The 20,227-nt window shown below is 53.0% G+C and overlaps 1 protein-coding gene across 3 annotated transcripts in view; it reads right to left on the bottom strand.

The window, feature by feature from the left end:
• Window positions 1-20,227, bottom strand: part of ECT2 (epithelial cell transforming 2) — an 85,961-nt gene that overhangs the window by 9,558 nt on the left and 56,176 nt on the right. For all 3 annotated transcript variants that reach the window (XM_076052367.1, XM_076052368.1, XM_032975179.2), the window contains 3 exons: window positions 19,144-19,304; window positions 12,805-12,912; window positions 7,837-8,001 (listed from right to left, as the gene is read on the bottom strand). In XM_076052367.1, the coding sequence (XP_075908482.1) occupies window positions 7,837-8,001; window positions 12,805-12,912; window positions 19,144-19,304 (434 nt within the window). The remainder of the gene's footprint in view (window positions 1-7,836; window positions 8,002-12,804; window positions 12,913-19,143; window positions 19,305-20,227) is intronic.

Genomic DNA, 20,227 nt, shown 5'->3' with positions numbered 1-20,227 from the left:
ACCAAATATCACCACAGGGCTACCAAATATCACCACAGGGCTACCAAATATCACCACAAGGCTACTAAATATCACCACAGGGCTACCAAATATCACCACAGGACTACCAAATATCACCACAGGGCTACCAAATATCACCACAGGGCTACCAAATATCACCACAGAGTTACCAAATATCACCACAGAGCTTCAAATATCAGCACAGAGCTACCAAATATCACCACAGGGTTACCAAATATCACCACAGAGCGACCAAATATTACCACAGAGCTACCAAATATCACCACATAGTTACCAAATATCACCACAGAGCTACCAAATATCACGACAGTGCTAACAAATATCACCAGAGGGCTACCAAATATCACCACAGGGCTACCAAATATCACCACAAGGCTACTAAATATCACCACAGGGCTACCAAATATCACCACAGGACTACCAAATATCACCACAGGGCTACCAAATATCACCACAGGGCTACCAAATATCACCACAGAGCTACCAAATATCACCACAGAGCTTCAAATATCAGCACAGAGCTACCAAATATCACCACAGAGCTACCAAATATCACCACAGAGCTACCAAACATCACCACAGGGCTACCAAATATCACCACAGGGTTACCAAATATCACCACAGAGCGACCAAATATCACCACAGAGTTACCAAATATCACCACAGAGCTACCAAATATCACCACAGTGCTACCAAATATCACCACAGAGCTACCAAATATCACTAGAGCTATCAAATATCACCAAATAGTGACCAAATATCACCACAGAGCTACCAAATATCACCACAGTGCTACCAAATATCACCACAGGGCTACCAAATATCACCACAGAGCTACCAAATATCACCAGAGCTACCAAATATCACCACAGAGTTACCAAATATCACCACAGAGCTACCAAATATCACCACAGAGCTACCAAATATCACCACAGGGTTACCAAATATCACCACAGAGTGACCAGGCATCACCACAGAGCTTCAAATATCACCACAGAGTTACCAAATATCACCACAGGGCTACCAAATATCACCCCAGAGCTACGAAATATCACCGCAGGGCTACCAAATATCACCAGCGCTTCAAATATCACCACAGAGTTACCAAATGTCACCACAGAGCTACCAAATATCACCACAGGGCTACCAAATATCACCACAGAGCTACCAAATAACACCAGAGAGCTAACAAATATCACCACAGGGTTACCAAATATCACCACAGAGCTTCAAATTTCACCACAGAGTTACCAAATATCACCAGAGCTACCAAATATCACCACAGAGCTACCAAATATCACCACAGAGCGACCAAATATCACCACAGAGCTACCAAATATCACCACAGAGTTACCAAATATCACCACAGAGCTTCAAATATCAAAGGGTTACCAAATATCACCACAGAGCTTCAAATATCAGCACAGAGCTACCAAATATCACCACAGGGCTACCAAATATCACCACACGGTTACCAAATATCACCACAGAGCGACCAAATATTACAACAGAGCTACCAAATATCACCACATAGTTACCAAATATCACCACAGAGCTACCAAATATCACGACAGTGCTACCAAATATCACCACAGGGCTACCAAATATCACCACAGGGCTACCAAATATCACCACAGGGCTACGAAATATCACCACAGGGCTACCAAATATCACCACAGGGCTACCAAATATCACCACAGGGCTACCAAATATCACCACAGGGCTACCAAATATCACCACAGAGTTACCAAATATCACCACAGAGCTTCAAATATCAGCACAGAGCTACCAAATATCACCACAGGGCTACCAAATATCCCCACAGGGTTACCAAATATCACCACAGAGCGACCAAATATTACCACAGAGCTACCAAATATCACGACAGTGCTACCAAATATCACCACAGGGCTTCCAAATATCACCACAGGGCTACCAAATATCACCACAAGGCTACCAAATATCACCACAGGGCTACCAAATATCACCACAGGGCTACCAAATATCACCACAGGGCTACCAAATATCCCCACAGAGCTTCAAATATCACCACAGAGCTACCAAATATCACCACAGAGCTTCAAATATCAGCACAGAGCTACCAAATATCACCACAGGGCTACCAAATATCACCACAGGGTTACCAAATATCACCACAGAGTGACCAGACATCACCACAGAGCTTCAAATATCACCACAGAGTTACCAAATATCACCACAGGGCTACCAAATATCACCACAGAGTTACCAAATATCACCCCAGAGCTACGAAATATCACCGCAGGGCTACCAAATATTACCAGAGCTTCAAATGTCACCACAGAGTTACCAAATATCACCACAGAGCTACCAAATATCACCACAAGGCTACCAAATATCACCACGGAGCGACCAAATATCACCACAGAGTTACCAAAAATCACCAAAGGGCTACCAAATATCACCACAGAGCTACCAAATATCACCACAGGGCTACCAAATATCACCACAGAGCTACCAAATATCACCACAGGGCTACCAAATATCACCACAGGGTTACCAAATATCACCACAGGGCTACCAAATATCACCACAGGGCTACCAAATATCACCACAGAGCGACCAAATATAACCACAGAGCTACCAAATATCACCACAGGGCTACCAAATATCACCACAGGGCTACCAATCACCACAGGGCTACGAAATATCACCACAGGGCTACCAAATATCACCACAGGGCTACCAAATATCACCACAGGGCTACCAAATATCACCACAGGGCTACCAAATATCACCACAGTTACCAAATATCACCACAGAGCTTCAAATATCAGCACAGAGCTACCAAATATCACCACAGGGCTACCAAATATCCCCACAGGGTTACCAAATATCACCACAGAGCGACCAAATATTACCACAGAGCTACCAAATATCACGACAGTGCTACCAAATATCACCACAGGGCTTCCAAATATCACCACAGGGCTACCAAATATCACCACAAGGCTACCAAATATCACCACAGGGCTACCAAATATCACCACAGGGCTACCAAATATCACCACAGGGCTACCAAATATCCCCACAGAGCTTCAAATATCACCACAGAGCTACCAAATATCACCACAGAGCTTCAAATATCAGCACAGAGCTACCAAATATCACCACAGGGCTACCAAATATCACCACAGGGTTACCAAATATCACCACAGAGTGACCAGACATCACCACAGAGCTTCAAATATCACCACAGAGTTACCAAATATCACCACAGGGCTACCAAATATCACCACAGAGTTACCAAATATCACCCCAGAGCTACGAAATATCACCGCAGGGCTACCAAATATTACCAGAGCTTCAAATGTCACCACAGAGTTACCAAATATCACCACAGAGCTACCAAATATCACCACAAGGCTACCAAATATCACCACGGAGCGACCAAATATCCCCACAGAGTTACCAAAAATCACCAAAGGGCTACCAAATATCACCACAGAGCTACCAAATATCACCACAGGGCTACCAAATATCACCACAGAGCTACCAAATATCACCACAGGGCTACCAAATATCACCACAGGGTTACCAAATATCACCACAGGGCTACCAAATATCACCACAGGGCTACCAAATATCACCACAGAGCGACCAAATATAACCACAGAGCTACCAAATATCACCACAGGGCTACCAAATATCACCACAGGGCTACCAAATATCACCACAGGGCTACCAAATATCACCACAGAGCGACCAAATATCACCACAGAGCTACAAAATATCACCACAGGGCTACCAAATATCACCACAGGGCTACCAAATATCACCACAGGGTTACCAAATATCGCCACACGGCTACCAAATATCACCACAGAGCTACCAAATATCACCACAGAGTTACCAAATATCACCACAGAGCGACCAAATATCACCACAGGGCTACCAAATATCACCACAGAGTTACCAAATATCACCAGAGCTACCAAATATCACCAGTGCTACCAAATATCACCACAGGGCTACCAAATATCACCACAGAGCTACCAAATATCACCACAGAGCTTCAAATATCAGCACAGAGCTACAAAATATCACCACAGGGCTACAAAATATCACAAAACGGTTACCAAATATCACCACAGAGTGACCAAATATTACCACAGAGCTACCAAATATCACCACATAGTTACCAAATATCACCACAGAGCTACCAAATATCACGACAGTGCTACCAAATATCACCACAAGGCTACCAAATATCACCACAGGGCTACGAAATATCACCACAGGGCTACCAAATATCACCACAAGGCTACCAAATATCACCACAGGGCTACCAAATATCACCACAGGGCTACCAAATATCACCACAGAGTTACCAAATATCACCACAGAGCTTCAAATATCAGCACAGAGCTACCAAATATCACCACAGGGCTACTAAATATCACCACAGGATTACCAAATATCACCACAGGGCTACCAAATATCACCACAGAACTACCAAATATCACCACAGGGCTACCAAATATCACCACATGGCTACCAAATATCACCACAGAGTTTCAAATATCACCACAGGGCTACCAAATATCACCACAGGGCTACCAAATATCACCACAGAGCTACCAAATATCACCACAGGGCTACCAAATATCACCACAGGGCTACCAAATATCACCACAGGGTTACCAAATATCACCACAGGGCTACCAAATATCACCACAGAGCGACCAAATATCACCACATGGCTACCAAATATCACCACAGAGTTTCAAATATCACCACAGGGCTACCAAATATCACCACAGGGCTACCAAATATCACCACAGAGCTACCAAATATCACCACAGGGCTACCAAATATCACCACAGGGCTACCAAATATCACCACAGGGTTACCAAATATCACCACAGGGCTACCAAATATCACCACAGAGCGACCAAATATCACCACAGGGCTACCAAATATCACCACAGAGCTACCAAATATCACCACAAGGCTACCAAATATCACCACAGAGCTACCAAATATCACCACAGGGCTACTAAATATCACCACAACGAGCTACCACCGAGGAGCTTTCAATTGACGTTTGGTCCACACAGTAGGGCGGGCAGGGGCAGCACTGATCTCCTTCATCTGGAACCGAATCTCGTGACGGCTGGTCCTGACTGCACCGGTCACAGCCCACACCCCCGACCGCGACCGGCGAGAGTCCTCCTCACCGTGGCTCTTGCCAGTCAACGCGTTCAACCGAAACCTCAAAACCGTCGCTCGCCGACTCTCCAGCCGTATGGAGACGGCCCGGCCAGCCCGCACAGACCCGCAAGCGACGTTGCCCCTCCGGCCCACCCGAAGAGCCAACTCCTGGAATTTCTTACAGATTTTTTTCTTCCCTATCGCACGCTCCCGTAAAACGGGACAAACTCGGAATGACACTTACACAAGCCCAGTCCAAACTCATTTTCTGGTCCCGCGGTCTCAGAAAATCCCCCCTCCGCCGACCTGCAAGTCCTCCGTGATCCGAAGCGCGACTGCCAGACGTGAGCCCAGCCAGGGCTCACATCAGATCCCCCTCCCTAATGGAATCCAATCCGACCGCAAATCAACTACAAGATTGTCTTCACCGCCCTCGCGGTCTCGCGGCGGCGGCGGCGTCAACCCCCCCCCCCCCCCGCCGGCCACGCCGTCCGCCCTAGCCGTCCATCCACGCCTCTCGCCTCGCTCCCCAGCCGCCCCCACAACCGCCGCCCCCTGCTTCCCCGCTGCACGTGTGTCACGCGCCGGCTCGCGGCCGGGGATGGATGGAGCGAGAGGTTAGCGTTTCGCGGTGTCGGAAACCACCCTCAAACGGCACGCACACCTCGCACGCGCGAGCCGCCCGGTAAATCTAAAAACGGGCCGCCGCCGTCGCCGCCGCACCTTCGCCGAGATGTTCGATCATCGCTCATTCGCGTCGATCCCGGCAGGGGGTGAATTTTTTTTTTTCCGTAGAGCCAACGGCGTTCGTAGCGCGGTTGTGAAGTGAACAACAAATTGTTACGACTCGCTCCCACAGAGGGACCCAGAGGTGCCCCCGTTGGGGCAAGCGCTGTTGGCGAGCACCTATTAAGGCTGGCATGGCACACGAGCAGGTGGTGTGGCCGAGACCACGCCCGGCCGCCTTTGTCTCCCCAGCGTTGACGTTAACACGCCGCCACCGACGTACCCGGTTCAAGGCCCAGTCGACCTAGGGGAGGGGTCCAGGACTGGTTCCGATATTTGTCGTCGGCGTTGGCTTTGAGCGGCAATCGAACCGATTCACCCTGAACGCGCCCCAATCTCGTCAGGCCTCGGGAGCTAAGCAGGTGGGCGGCCCGGTCGTTCTTTGCGACCACCACCAGCGCCTTTCCAGCTGTTGCAGGCGTGCGGTTGCGGCGACGAGGTGGGGTGGCGCCGAGGAGCCGGTGGTGGTGAGGAGGAGGAGTGGGTTGTGGTGTTGTGTTGGTGGCAGCGGTGATGGGTGGTGGTGGCGGTGATGGGTAATGGTGAGAATCGGCGGTGAGGAGGGGTGGTGAAGCGTAAGGGGTGGGTGATGGTGGTGGTGATAGTGAGGAGGGAGGCGGAGTGAGCATGAGTCACCATGAGGGTAAGTGAGTCACCACGAGTGTGAGTGAGTCACCATCAGGGTGAGTCACCACGAGAGTGAGTGAGTCACCACGAGAGTGAGTGAGTGAGTCACCACGAGTGTGAGTCACCACGAGTGTGAGTCACCACGAGCGTGAGTGAGTCACCACGTGAGTGAGTGAGTCACCATAAGAGTGAGTGAGTCACCAAGAGCGTGAGTGAGTCATCACGAGCGTGAGTGTGTGAGTCACCACGACAGTGAGTGAGTCATCACGAGCGAGAGTGAGTGAGTTACCACGAGAGTGAGTCATCACGAGCGTGAGTGAGTCACCGTGAACGTGAGTGAGTCACCACGAGTGTGAGTGAGTGAGTCACCATGAGAGTGAGTGAGTCACCATGAGAGTGAGTGAGTGAGTCACCACGAGTGTGAGTGAGTCACCATGAGAGTGAGTGAGTCACCACGTGAGTGAGTGATTGAGTCACCACGAGTGTGAGTGAGTGAGTCACCACGTGAGTGAGTGATTGAGTCACCACGAGTGTGAGTGATTGAGTCACCACGAGTGTGAGTGAGTCACCCCGTGAGTGAATGAGTGAGTCACCACGTGAGTGACTGAGTGAGTCACCATGAGAGTGAGTGACCACGAGTGTGAGTGAGTGAGTCACTGCGTGAGTGAGTGAGTCACCCCGTGAGTGAGTGAGTCACCATGAGAGTGAGTGACCAAGAGAGTGAGTGAGTGAGTGACCCCGTGAGTGAGTGAGTGAGTCACCACGAGTGTGAGTGAGTGAGTCACCATGAGAGTGAGTGAGTCACCATGAGAGTGAGTGAGTCACCGCGTGAGAGAGTGAGTGAGTCATCACGAGCGTGAGTGTGTGAGTCACCACAAGAGTGAGTGAGCCACCACGAGAGTGAGTGAGTCACCATAAGAGTGAGTGAGTGAGTCACCACGTGAGTGAGTCACCATGAGAGTGAGTGAGTGAGTCACTGCGTGAGTGAGTGAGTCACCATGAGAGTGAGTGAGTCACCATGAGTGAGTGAGTCACCATGAGTGAGTGAGTCACCATGAGAGTGAGTGAGTCACCATGAGTGAGTGAGTCACCATGAGAGTGAGTCACCATGAGTGAGTGAGTCACCATGAGTGAGTGAGTCACCATGAGTGAGTGAGTGAGTCACCGTGAACGCGAGTGAGTCACCGTGAACGCGAGTGAGTGAGTCACCGCAAGAGTGAGTGAGCTGGTGTGCCGGCGACCCATCGACCAATCCTTGTGTCCTTCCAAGCCCCCCGGGGAGCGGCCCCCGTCACCGGGCTGTGGGGGGCTGCCCGCACGGGCCCGCTGCGCCGCTTGCTTGGGCGTCTTTGAGAAGGAGAAGGCCCGGGTCACCTGACCGGGAGGGGAGGGGCGGAGTGGACACGCGTTCACGACCACGGTCTGCGTTGGCCGCCTCGACCTGCGGGGCCTCCCTCCGGTGAGCTTCTCGGATTGTCCCGCGCGTCGCCGTTCGGCACGTTGTCGTCCGACGTTTCGTGAAGCGTTCTGAAAAAGAAGCTCCCGGCACGGGGGGGTGGGGGAACGTGCGGGACGGGACGTCGTGGCCAACGTGGGACGCTCGGTGGCACCCCCAGCCTGGGTGTCACCGAGTCGCGGAATTAATTGGTGTGATGCTGTGATGTGGTGCGACGCAGTGCGACTCGGTGCGACGCTGCGTGACGCGGTGTGACGCTGCGTGACGCGGTGTGAGGCTGCACGCCTCGATGTGACACTGCATGACTCGGTGTGACGCTGTGTGACACGGTGTGATGCTGTGTGACACGGTGTGATGCTGTGTGATGCGGTGTGAAACTGCGTGACTCAGTGTGACGCGGTGTGACGCGGTGTGACACTGCGTGACACTGCGTGACTCGGTGTGACGCTGCGCAACACCACGTGATGTGGTGCGACGCTGTGTGACTCGGTGTGACGCTGCTTGACTCGGTGTGACGCTGCTTGACGCGGTGTGACGCTGCATGCCTTGGTGTGACTCGGTGTGACGCTGCGTGACGCCACGTGACGCTGTGTGACTCGGTGTGACTCGGTGTGACGCTGCTTGACTCGGTGTGACGCTGCGTGACGCCACGTGACGCTGCGTGACTCGGTGTGACGCCGTCTCAGCGATAGCGCGATCACCGCTCGCTGGAGAGGTGTGGCGTGAGCCCAGCGGCCGCCCTGCTACACACTGCAGGGGGTACTCACGATGAAGCATTAGCACCGCCGACGTGAAGGATCCAAATTTGAACAACTACCTGCAACATACCTACTTGGGTAAAACCACCGAGAAACACGGCCCCCTACTAGCACACAACAACACACCTGTCTGTGAAACATAATGGTGTTTTGATAGCCTTGGGCTACAGGAATGGAGCAAATTCCAAATGTCACCAATTATTATATTTAAGGCACCCAATCTCGTCAGAAGCTAAGCAGGGTTTGAGTCTGGATCCGTATGTGGTCAGGTGAGCACCGGGGGCTTGCCAGGTGTTGCAGGCGGGAGGGAGGGCGGGGAGGAGGGGTAGCTGTGAGGTGTGGCGAGGTGGAGGCGATGCGACCTACGCTGCGAGCGAGCTCAGAGGGCCATGCATCAGAACCGGCGTGGGAAGATTATTCATGCTGGCCACACACGCACGCATGCACATATATAACACGGCGTGCGCGCGCGCTCACACACACACACCCGGGCGCGCTCACACACACACACACACACCCGGGCGCGCTCACACACACACACACACCCGGGCGCGCTCACACACACACACACAAACACACCCGGGCGCGCTCACACACACACACACACACCCGGGCGCGCTCACACACACACACACCCGGGCGCGCTCACACACACACACACCCGGGCGCGCTCACACACACACACACCCGGGCGCGCTCACACACACACACACTTCCCGCTCGACCCCCGCATCATAAAAATAAATAAAGGATAGAGATGCCCGTGGGACGGCAGCGGTGGCTATTTACGAGGCAGCTCACGGCCTCGTAAAGACTCTCAAGGCTCCCGCTGCCCGGCAGCTCTGCTGGCCCAGATTAAACCTGGCAAGGCCCCCCCCCCCACCCACCCCCCCCTAAATCCTTTGGGACCCCCCCTCTCCCCCCCCTTCCCCCTCCCCCCACTAGCGCCATATCGTAAAGAGGACATTGGTGGCAGGAAATTGCGGCCCATGTGCTCGCCATTCCGATCGCTCGCAGAACAGTGTTGATACCCCCCCCCCACTCCCCAAACTACAGAATAGCCCGCATAAATGGCCATCTCTATCACGTGACCTCTGGTTCACGTGTTGGGAGGCAGCGGTTTCCCCGACTGAACCTGACGCTGACGCTTCGTCGCACGAGTGCTGAGGCGATAATTGCGATTCTCAAGTCGCTGGGTGACCGGCTTGAGACCACGAACTTCCTGCGTTTGAGAACCCGGTATAAAATCTCAGCAGGCCGAAACCTGGATTCAAACGCAGGCCCTCGCCTGTGCCTGCTCAGCGTTCTGACCTCTAAACCACCCCGGGACACCTCCAAAACGAACGCCGGAGTGCCAAGCGGCGCTTTGGTCGCGTGATTCAATTCGAATCATCGACGAGGCGTCCCGAACATTCACGGCGTGCGAAAATGACGTGCAAATCATCGCTCGATGCCGCGTTCGGGCAAAGAGAGCGCGGCCAAACCGGCGAGAGTAGGAGACCGAAGGTAAAAAGTCAGAGGGGCGGGTGGGGGGAACCACGACCATCAAAACTTTCCAAGGATTGAACCGCGCCACCGATCGGTGACAAATCACCGGCTCGCTACTGGGATGCCGTCACCGTGGCTAAAGGCTGCGGGTTCCTCGCAGGAGAACTGGGATTTTTTTTTCACCCCGCCACCACGCGGCCGTGGAGTTTCAACGAAAAAAAATCGAAATCAAATCGTCGCCTTAATCTCGCGCGAGCTGGAAATTCAAGCCTCGGGTGAACGCTTGGAGATGTGGGGGCCTCAAAGGCGCTGCCTTTATTTCCCCCCCCCGATCGCAAAGTGGACGTACGTCACACGCGCTCTACGTCCGGTGAGAGAAGGGCACAGAAGGCCCTGAAACACTCGGCCGAGGAAAATGTTCAATTTGAAACATTTCCCAAATTCTAAATGAAAACTTTTAAACAGTTAGTTAACGGTTTTTTTTGTTTAATCTACAAAAAATGGCCTACACAATTAGAAAGCAGACTTCTAATGCCCTCCAAAGGGCAAAACGACTATCATGACCTAAGTAACTCTCTTCGTTTACAATAAAACAAAAAATTAATCATGTGACCAAAGCCCCGCTTGGCACTCCGGCCCAGGCGCACCGACGAAGTGCATTGTGGGTAGCGGCTCCGATGGGACAGCGAGAGCGAGGGGGTGGCGAGCGCTGGGTGGGCAGTAACCGTCTCTGAAGCTCGCTCTTCCGCACGTGCGTCCGGCGCCTGCGGGCGACTGTTTCGCGATTGAACAAATCAAGAAGCCCTGCAGACGTCGCCCCGTGTGTGTGTATGAGAACTGTTATTTAAAAAGTGTATTCATTTTCTGGAAAATGAATATTTTTGTTTGATTTGCTTTTACGCGAGGCTATTATTTACTTACTGTACGGTGAGGTGCCACACCCCACGTCAACCCCCACTATTTTCCGCAAATTAGTGATAATATTTTTTTTGCTTTCCTCCCCCGTACCGCGGCCGCCAAATTTGACAAAAAAAAAGAAGAGAGCTTAATGTCAGGGCCTTTCCTTGTGTAAAGATCCACGGCTGGCTTATAAACGATCGATGGTCGGAGGGTGGGGGGGGATAACATTTCCCACAGCCATGTCTCGGCGAAAAAAGGTGTTTTCACCTCGTTTTGCGTGAAAAGGTTCCAGCACATCCGCCCCGACGGTCAGGACAACGGCGGTGGCACCGTGCCGAGCCGTGGCTTGCTGCAGAGGCTTTGCGGTTCCAAATCCCCACGGCCACCCCTGGTTAATGCTGGCGGGTTTAATAACCATGAACGCACCACGACGCGCCCACCCTCCTCTGATTCACGGTGCACGTTAAAGATCCCGTCAGGTAATTCTAAAAGGGGTTGGGGGCACGCGTGCCGGTTTCACGGTCGAATTTGGTTGAATAAAAATAAAATAAAAACCCATTCACTGCTCGATTGGGAATCCACGTCGCGACATCGCCCATCGACTGAGAAACTTAGTTGGACCCTCCGCAGTAAGTAGATAAATATCATCCACAGAACGTAGCAAACGCAGAAATACACGGGAGGTCACGGGAGGGAATGGGAGACGGACCGAGTCAGGAAACGAGAGGAAAGAAGCAACCCACCCAGCCAGCTGTCCACTGAGCTAGCCACCCACCCAGCCAGCCACTCAAACAGCCACTCACCCACCCAGCCAGCCACCCCAGCCACACAGCGACCCTGCCACACACCCACCGACTCACCCACCAACTCACTAATCCACCCGTCAGCTCACTCACTCACCCACCCACCCGCCAGGGGAAGCAACTAGGTGGGTCGCCGACACAGCGGGGTTGACAAGGAACATTTTTTAGGAGAGCCGAGGAAACAGCGAGGGAGGTTTCGGGGGGGGGGGGGGGGGGCGGAGGCCCATTGCGGAATAGACCAGAAGCGGTCGCTCCGTCGCGTGGACATCAGGGGAGACGCGTCGGCGGGCGAGGTCAGGATGCAAGCGCTATCTCCGGACGCTGCGGTGCCTCGTGCAAACAGATCTGTTTACCCGTGACAACCGCGCTGCCGTACAGCAGCCGACGAGCGTGACGCTCGATCCACAGCAACGAGATAGCGGTCGTCGCAATCGTCCTCGTCGTCAGCCAGCCATGTGTGGCAGGTGAGTGACAGGTGTGTGTGTGTGGCGTGTTTAGTGTGTGGTTAGTGTGTGATCAGTGTGTGTGCGTGGTGGGCGGTCACTGTGTGCGAGAGGTGTGTGTCGTGTGACAGGTGTGTCGTGTGACAGGGGTGTCGTGTGACAGGTGTGCGTGCTGTGTGGTCGGGGTGTGTTTGTGTGCGGTAGGTGGTGTGACGGCTGTGTGTGGTGTGACGGCCGTGTGTGGTGTGGCGAGCGTGGAGTGGCGGGCGCGGTGTGGCGAGTGTGGAGTGGCGAGTGTGGAGTGGCGAGTGTGGCGTAGCGAGCGACACCTTCTTGGACGTCTTCTTGATGGCACGGGAGGCGCGGCTCAGCGTGCTGTCCACCGCACGTGTGCTCACGTCGATCGCGACCGGGTTGATCGGACAAATCAGACTCTCCTGCGACACAGACACACACACAGACACACACACAGATACACACACAGATACAGATACACACACAGATACACACACAGACACACACACAGATACACACACATACACACACAGACACAGATACACAAACAGATACACACACAGATACACACACAGACCCCCCGTGTAGCCTACGCCTGACACACACACACAGAGATACACAAACACACAGATACAGACCCCCCGTGTAGCCTACGCCTGACACACAAACACACAGATACACACACACAGATACAGACACAGACCCCCCGTGTAGCCTAGACCTGACACATACACAGAGATACACAAACACACAGATACAGACACCCCTGTGTAGCCTACGCCTGACACACAAACACACAGATACACACACACAGATACAGACACAGACCCCCGTGTAGCCTACGCCTGACACACAAACACACAGATACACACATACAGATACAGACACAGACCCCCTGTGTAGTCTACGCCTGGCACACACACAGATACACACACACAGATACAGACACAGACCCCCTGTGTAGCCTACGCCTGACACACACACAGAGACACACAAACACACAGATACAAACACAGATCCCCCGTGTAGCCTACGCCTGACACACACATAGATACACAAACACACAGATACAAACACAGACCCCCCGTGTAGCCTACACCTGACACACACACAGATACAGACACCCCGTGTAGCCTACGCCTGACACACAAACACAGAGATACACACACACATACAGACACAGACCCCCTGTGTAGCCTACGCCTGACACACAAACACACAGATACACACACACAGATACACACACACAGATACAGACACAGACCCCCTGTGTAGCCTACGCCTGACACACACACAGAGACACACAAACACACAGATACAACACACAGATCCCCCGTGTCGCCTACGCCTGACACACACATAGATACACAAACACACAGATACACACACAGATACAGACCCCCCGTGTAGCCTACGCAGACCATTGGGCAGAGTGCCGTCAGTGAGAAGCCATGAAGGCGAGTGCAGCGGTGTACAGACACGTGGTGTAAACACGGGACCCCCGGGCCGTCTCCTGAGCGCTCCACGTTTACACACCGCGTCCCGTTTAAGGCCGAATCGACCTAGGGGAGGGCCCAGCACTGGTTCACAAATCGCCAGTGATGTCACCCGGGTTCGCAGCACGTTGCTTTAACAAACTTCTACTCAATATTCGCCTCTGTTATGCGGTTTGAATGAACTCAGACGGGGCTATGCGGTCGGACGTGGGACAACATTGTACAGCGTTTGTAACTGGGCTTGTACTGTGCGTGTACTGTGTGTGTACTGTGCGTGTACTGTTTATGTGCGTGTACTGTGTGTGTACTGTTTATGTGCGTGTACTGTGTGTGTACTGTGTGCTTCTACTGCGTGTGTGCGTGTGTACTGCATGTGTGCGCGTGTACTGTGTGTCTACTGCGTGTACCGCGTGTACTGTATGTGTACTGCGTGTGTGCGCGTGTACTGAGTGTGTGTGCGTACTGCGTATGTACTGTGTGTGCGCGTGTACTGTGCGCGCTACTCGGCAGGCAGGCTGCCTCCTCGTGCGGTTTCCCGCTTTGCCGTACCCCTTCTGTTTTGCACCGCATCTACTCCGACTACCGCCGCCGCACGGAGCGAGTGTAACCGTACTCGGGCGGCCGTTCACAAGCACAGCGAGCCGGGACGACGCACGGTTCAGGATCGCCAAGCACCGAGCGGGCGGCGACTTAGCGAGCATCCGCCCCTGCGACTCGCGTTCACGGGGGGACGAGCGCGAGCGCTCGGGGTAAACGCTCCGGTCCACTACACCCCCGTTTAGCGAAAGGGACCCACACCCTCATTCCGATTCTCATCCATCGACTGGAAGCGTTAATTTTAGTTTCCCCTCCTCCTCCCCCCCCCGAACATAGACAGCCCTCGGTAGGGCGGCGGCGGTACAACCTAACCGCGACCAATTAGAACCAATAACCGTTCTTCGCGACCGAGTGTGAGAAATTGCACGTGCTCCGAGGGTGATAATTTACCAAGTTTCCCACCAATTAAATCTCTCGATCTGCATTCGAATTGCACGTGCGAGCGCATACGCAAACGCCGGCCGCCGACACGTGCGCGTGCTCGATCGAGCGCGTGTCATCAGACGATGCGCGAGCGAGCGAGCGAGCGTGTGCTCACAAGTGCGCACCTGCCCACGCGCGCTCTGCTCACGCGCGCACAAACTGACGACCGCGCTCAAACGCAGGGACGCGTGCGAGCACGCACGCAGGCCGAGATGGCAAGGGTTCGGGGTGGCGGGGAATGGCGACCGAGAGCAAATGAGGCGTGGGTGTCCCCCTACAACGCACGACGTGGATCCTGCTGAGCCATGCCCATTCACACTAACACCGACACTGCACATTCACACTAACACGGACCCTGCGCCCATTCACATTAACACCGACCGCGCCCATTCACATGAACTAACACCGACCCTGCCCATTCACACTAACACCGACCCTGCACATTCACATGAACTAACACCGACCCTGCACATTCACACTGACTAACACCGACCCTGCACATTCACATAGACCAACACTACAACACTAATCCTGCACATTCAAAAAGACTAACCATGCTCATTCACATAGACAAGCCAAACTGACACGGACCCTGCCCATCCACAGAGACCAACCCTGCCATGGACTCCAGATTCCCAGCGGTAGTGCCCGGCGGGCTTGCGACAACGCAGCGATTCGGACGCATGCCCGGGCGAGTCCTCGTTGGGCAACCGCTCGCTCAGAAGCGGGCAAAGCGGTCGCCGCGATTCGGTTCGCGAAACCGAACCCCCGGGCGCCGGATCGGACGCTCGCGTGGCCGGCTCGCGCCGCGTGGCGACGCTCAACGAGCCAGACGGCCGAGTGCCACCGCCACCGCCCCCCCTCCCCCCATAACTGCCCCCCCCCCTCCTTCCCCCATCCACCCCTCACCGCCGCAATGAAGAGGCTTCGAGGCCTCGGCTCAATTAGCGAATAATGCACCCGTCCCCAAGGATACGACGGGGATGTAGAGTCGGATGGGGGAATGGCCCAGGACAGGAATAGTGCGTGGGTTAGTGGTGGTGGATGATGGAGGGGAGGGGAGGGGCTGACACGAGCGGGAATGGATGCCAGGGATAAGAAGATTGTATTCGAAACGGCCGGACGTTGCTCGCACTGGCCACGGAACTCCGCAGTCCCGGGGATTGGATGGCTCGTCACGATTCCTGGTAAGGTCGTGTTTTCCCTGCGAGTGACCAAACTGTTATTTGGTCGCGTCCGGCCGCCTCGTTTGCAGCGTTGTACCGGTGCTACAGTGAGGGAAAAAAGTATTTGATCCCCTGCTGATTTTGTACGTTTGCCCACTGACAAAGAAATGATCAGTCTATAATTTTAATGGTAGGTTTATTTGAACAGTGAGAGACAGAATAACAACAAAAAAATCCAGAAAAACGCATGTCAAAAATTTGATAAATTGATTTGCATTTTAATTAGGGAAATAAGTATTTGACCCCTCTGCAAAACATGACTTAGTACTTGGTGGCAAAACCCTTGTTGGCAATCACAGAGGTCAGACGTTTCTTGTAGTTGGCCACCAGGTTTGCACACATCTCAGGAGGGATTTTGTCCCACTCCTCTTTGCAAATCTTCTCCAAGTCATTAAGGTTTCGAGGCTGACGTTTGGCAACTCGAACCTTCAGCTCCCTCCACAGATTTTCTATGGGAATAAGGTCTGGAGACTGGCTAGGCCACTCCAGGACCTTAATGTGCTTCTTCTTGAGCCACTCCTTTGTTGCCTTGGCCGTGTGTTTTGGGTCATTGTCATGCTGGAATACCCATCCACGACCCATTTTCAATGCCCTGGCTGAGGGAAGGAGGTTCTCACCCAAGATTTGATGGTACATGGCCCTGTCCATTGTCTCTTTAATGCGAAGTTGTCCTGTCCCCTTAGCAGAAAAACACCCCCAAAGCGTAATGTTTCCACCTCCAAGTTTGACGGTGGGGATGGTGTTCTTGGGGTCATAGGCAGCATTCCTCCTCCTCCAAACACGGCGAGTTGAGTTGATGCCAAAGAGCTCCATTTTGGTCTCATCTGACCACAGCACTTTCACCCAGTTGTCCTCTGAATCATTCAGATGTTCATTGGTAAACTTCTGACGGGCATGTATATGTGCTTTCTTGAGCATGGGGACCTTGCGGGCGCTGCAGGATTTCAGTCCTTCACGGCGTAGTGTGTTACCAATTGTTTTCTTGGTGACTATGGTCCCAGCTGCCTTGAGATCATTGACAAGATCCTCCCGTGTAGTTCTGGGCTGATTCCTCACCGTTCTCATGATCATTGCAACTCCACGAGGTGAGATCTTGCATGGAGCCCCAGGCCGAGGGAGATTGACAGTTCTTTTGTTTCTTCCATTTGCAAATAATCGCACCAACTGTTGTCACCTTCTCACCAAGCTGCTTGGCAATGGTCTTGTAGCCCATTCCAGCCTTGTGTAGGTCTACATTCTTGTCCCTGACATCCTTGGAGAGCTCTTTGGTCATGGTGGAGAGTATGGAATCTAATTTATTGATTGCTTTTGTGGACAGGTGTCTTTTATACAGGTAACAAGCTGAAATTAGGAGCACTCCCTTTAAGAGTGTGCTCCTAATCTCAGCTCGTTACTTGTATAAAAGACACCTGGGAGCCAGAAATCTGATTGAGAGGGGGTCAAATACTTATTTCCCTCATTAAAATGCAAATCACTTTATAACATTTTTGACATGCGTTTTTCTGGATTTTGTTGTTATTCTGTCTCTCACTGTTCAAATAAACCTACCATTAAAATTATAGACTGATCATTTCTTTGCCAGTGGGCAAACGTACAAAATCAGCAGCGGATCAAATACTTTTTTCCCTCACTGTACGTCCATCCTCATTCCTCTTTCGTGCGGCCGCGTCGCAGAGATGAGACGGCCGATTTTTGTGAACGGCGATTAAAAGTTGTGAATTGACGGCGGCCAGGCACCCTTGGCCGTCTGGCGGCGATCGCCGGCAGACGACGGCTGGAAGCAGATGAATGCATTCGTCAGAATGCGACGGATTCCACGGATCGTCATGATTCTAGGTCGAGCATCTACATCATCATTAGACCTCCTTTGCCAGTACCAAAATATAATAACAGGGTTTTTCCCCTTTTTTCTGGCAACAAAACTTAAACCTTTTTACAAGGATTCATGTTACTGCATTAACTACAATACCTGCAGTCAAAATGCAAACAAAAAACATACTATGATAATATATGCATTGTCCTTGAAACTGATTGGTCCACACCAAGGGACGGCTTTCTTTTGAGCCTCGACTCAATTGGTGCTCGACCAGATGGCGTCATCTGGTCGAGATGGCGTCATCTGGTCGAGCACCAATTGGGTCGAGGCTAAAAAAAGCCGTCTCTTGGTGTGGACCAATCAGTTTCAAGGACAATGCATATATTATCATAGTATGTTTTTTGTTTGCATTTTGACTGCAGGTATTGTGGTTAATGCAGACATGAATCCTCGTAAAAAGGTTTCCATTTTGTTGTCAGAAAAAAGGGGAAAAACCCTATTATTAGATTCTGGGTCGGTCGCGATTCCGTTCAGGAAATTGATCGTTACTTCGCGGTATTTGGGTTCGAGATCTCGTAAATGTGTCGTGCACTCACCTCCACCCGACACGGCCGATCAGCGAACAGAACGTGCCAATTAGTTGCAACTTCAGCACCGCCAGTTGTGAGTGTTGGAGAGCGAATGTAACAACATTTACAACCGAGTACAACGTTTCGCTGGCGATGACAATCAGCACCAACAGGCGATTGCCAGATTTGTGAAGACGCCTTCTTGTTTTTTGGTAAAACCTTCCCGATTGGCCGTGTCAGGTGAAGGTGGGTGTCCGACACGGTAACATTTACGTGATCCAGAACCCCCACCCCCCCCCAAAAAAAAAGCTTCATCACAAATATATTGGTAGCGAAAGCCTACGTGTTCAACCAGATCATCACCTGTCAGATTTTTGAAACCTGGATTTGAACCCCGGGACGGCTATGCCCTCTGACCCCCCCCCCCCCCCGAGCAACCATGGGCGGGGATTTGATCATCGGCGCCACAAAAATCCACTCCGCATCGCCACTGCACGCCGCGACCAAAGCGCGAGCATCGACTCACCGCGTCGGGCTTGCAAATGGTGTTGGCCACCTGCCGGCTCAAGGTCTTGAGCCACTCGGCCTTGTGCGAGGTCCCCACCTCCGCCAGCAGCTGGAACGTGAACAGGTGATCTTCGTTCTCCGTGGGGGGGTGCACCACGAGCCCGAACGCGTTCGAGCACTCTGCACGCGCGCACGGACGCACACAGAGCCCGCGCCACCCCGCCCCACCGTGTAGCCTTTAAGAGACCCGCTGGGCCAAGTGCTGTTCGCGGGTAGCACCTATGCAGGCAGGCCAGGGCACACGAGGGGGTTAAAGTGGCCAGCACCACGCCCGGTCGCCGTTGTCGTTGCAGTGCCGAGTTATTCGCACGACGCACCGCGTACTCATTTGAGGTTGCTAATTTGACCTCGGGGAGGGCCCAAGACCCAGCAACTCTGGTCGCCGCGTTCATAGCACAGTGTGCTAACTACTCTACGCCTTCTCCCCGCACGTTCACACACACACACAAACACACCAGCGGCGCCCAGCGCACGTTAAGAGGTTTCCGAGACTAGGCCAAAGGCCTGGCGGGGGGCGCGAATGTGGGCGCCAGAGACTGCCAAGGTGGGTACGGCATAAGCCCGCGGTGATTTTGGGTCAGCGTACGAGGCTCGGCCAGTTGTATCGTGCCGATTGAGCCCGCGGCAGAAATCACGGCAAGCGGAAGGGCGCAGCTCACCATCGCTCGAGGACCCGGTTTAATTGCGGGCAGCTGAAACGCGGATTCGAACCCAGTACCCCAGGGATCGTACACACGTCACGTGACCACCGCCGCGTTGCGTGTCAAAATCCTCTCGGCCTTGTCCAGGCCACCACGGCTCAGAGCCGAGCGTGTGGCCTGCACTATCGTTGAGGCCACCGACTCAAAAGGGCCCTCACACTGCTGCCGCCCCACTGCTTGCTCATTCCGGCGGGGGGGGGGGGGGGGGGGCGACAGAGGGGGGACAGGAACAGGCGTACTTTCATGCACACTCTTATGAGATTACTTGTTGTACAGGGGCACTAACCGTTAGTGAGCATGACACACACGCACGCGCACACACACGAGCACGCGACGAGCACG

This window comes from Petromyzon marinus, chromosome 55 (genome assembly GCF_048934315.1).
Source record: "Petromyzon marinus isolate PM22_M1 ecotype Great Lakes invasive population chromosome 55, UKy_Petmar_22M1.pri1.0, whole genome shotgun sequence".
NCBI classification, from domain to species: Eukaryota; Metazoa; Chordata; class Hyperoartia; order Petromyzontiformes; family Petromyzontidae; genus Petromyzon; species Petromyzon marinus.
Note: the sequence above shows the minus strand (reverse complement) of the source record. Positions and strands in the feature narration are given on the sequence as shown.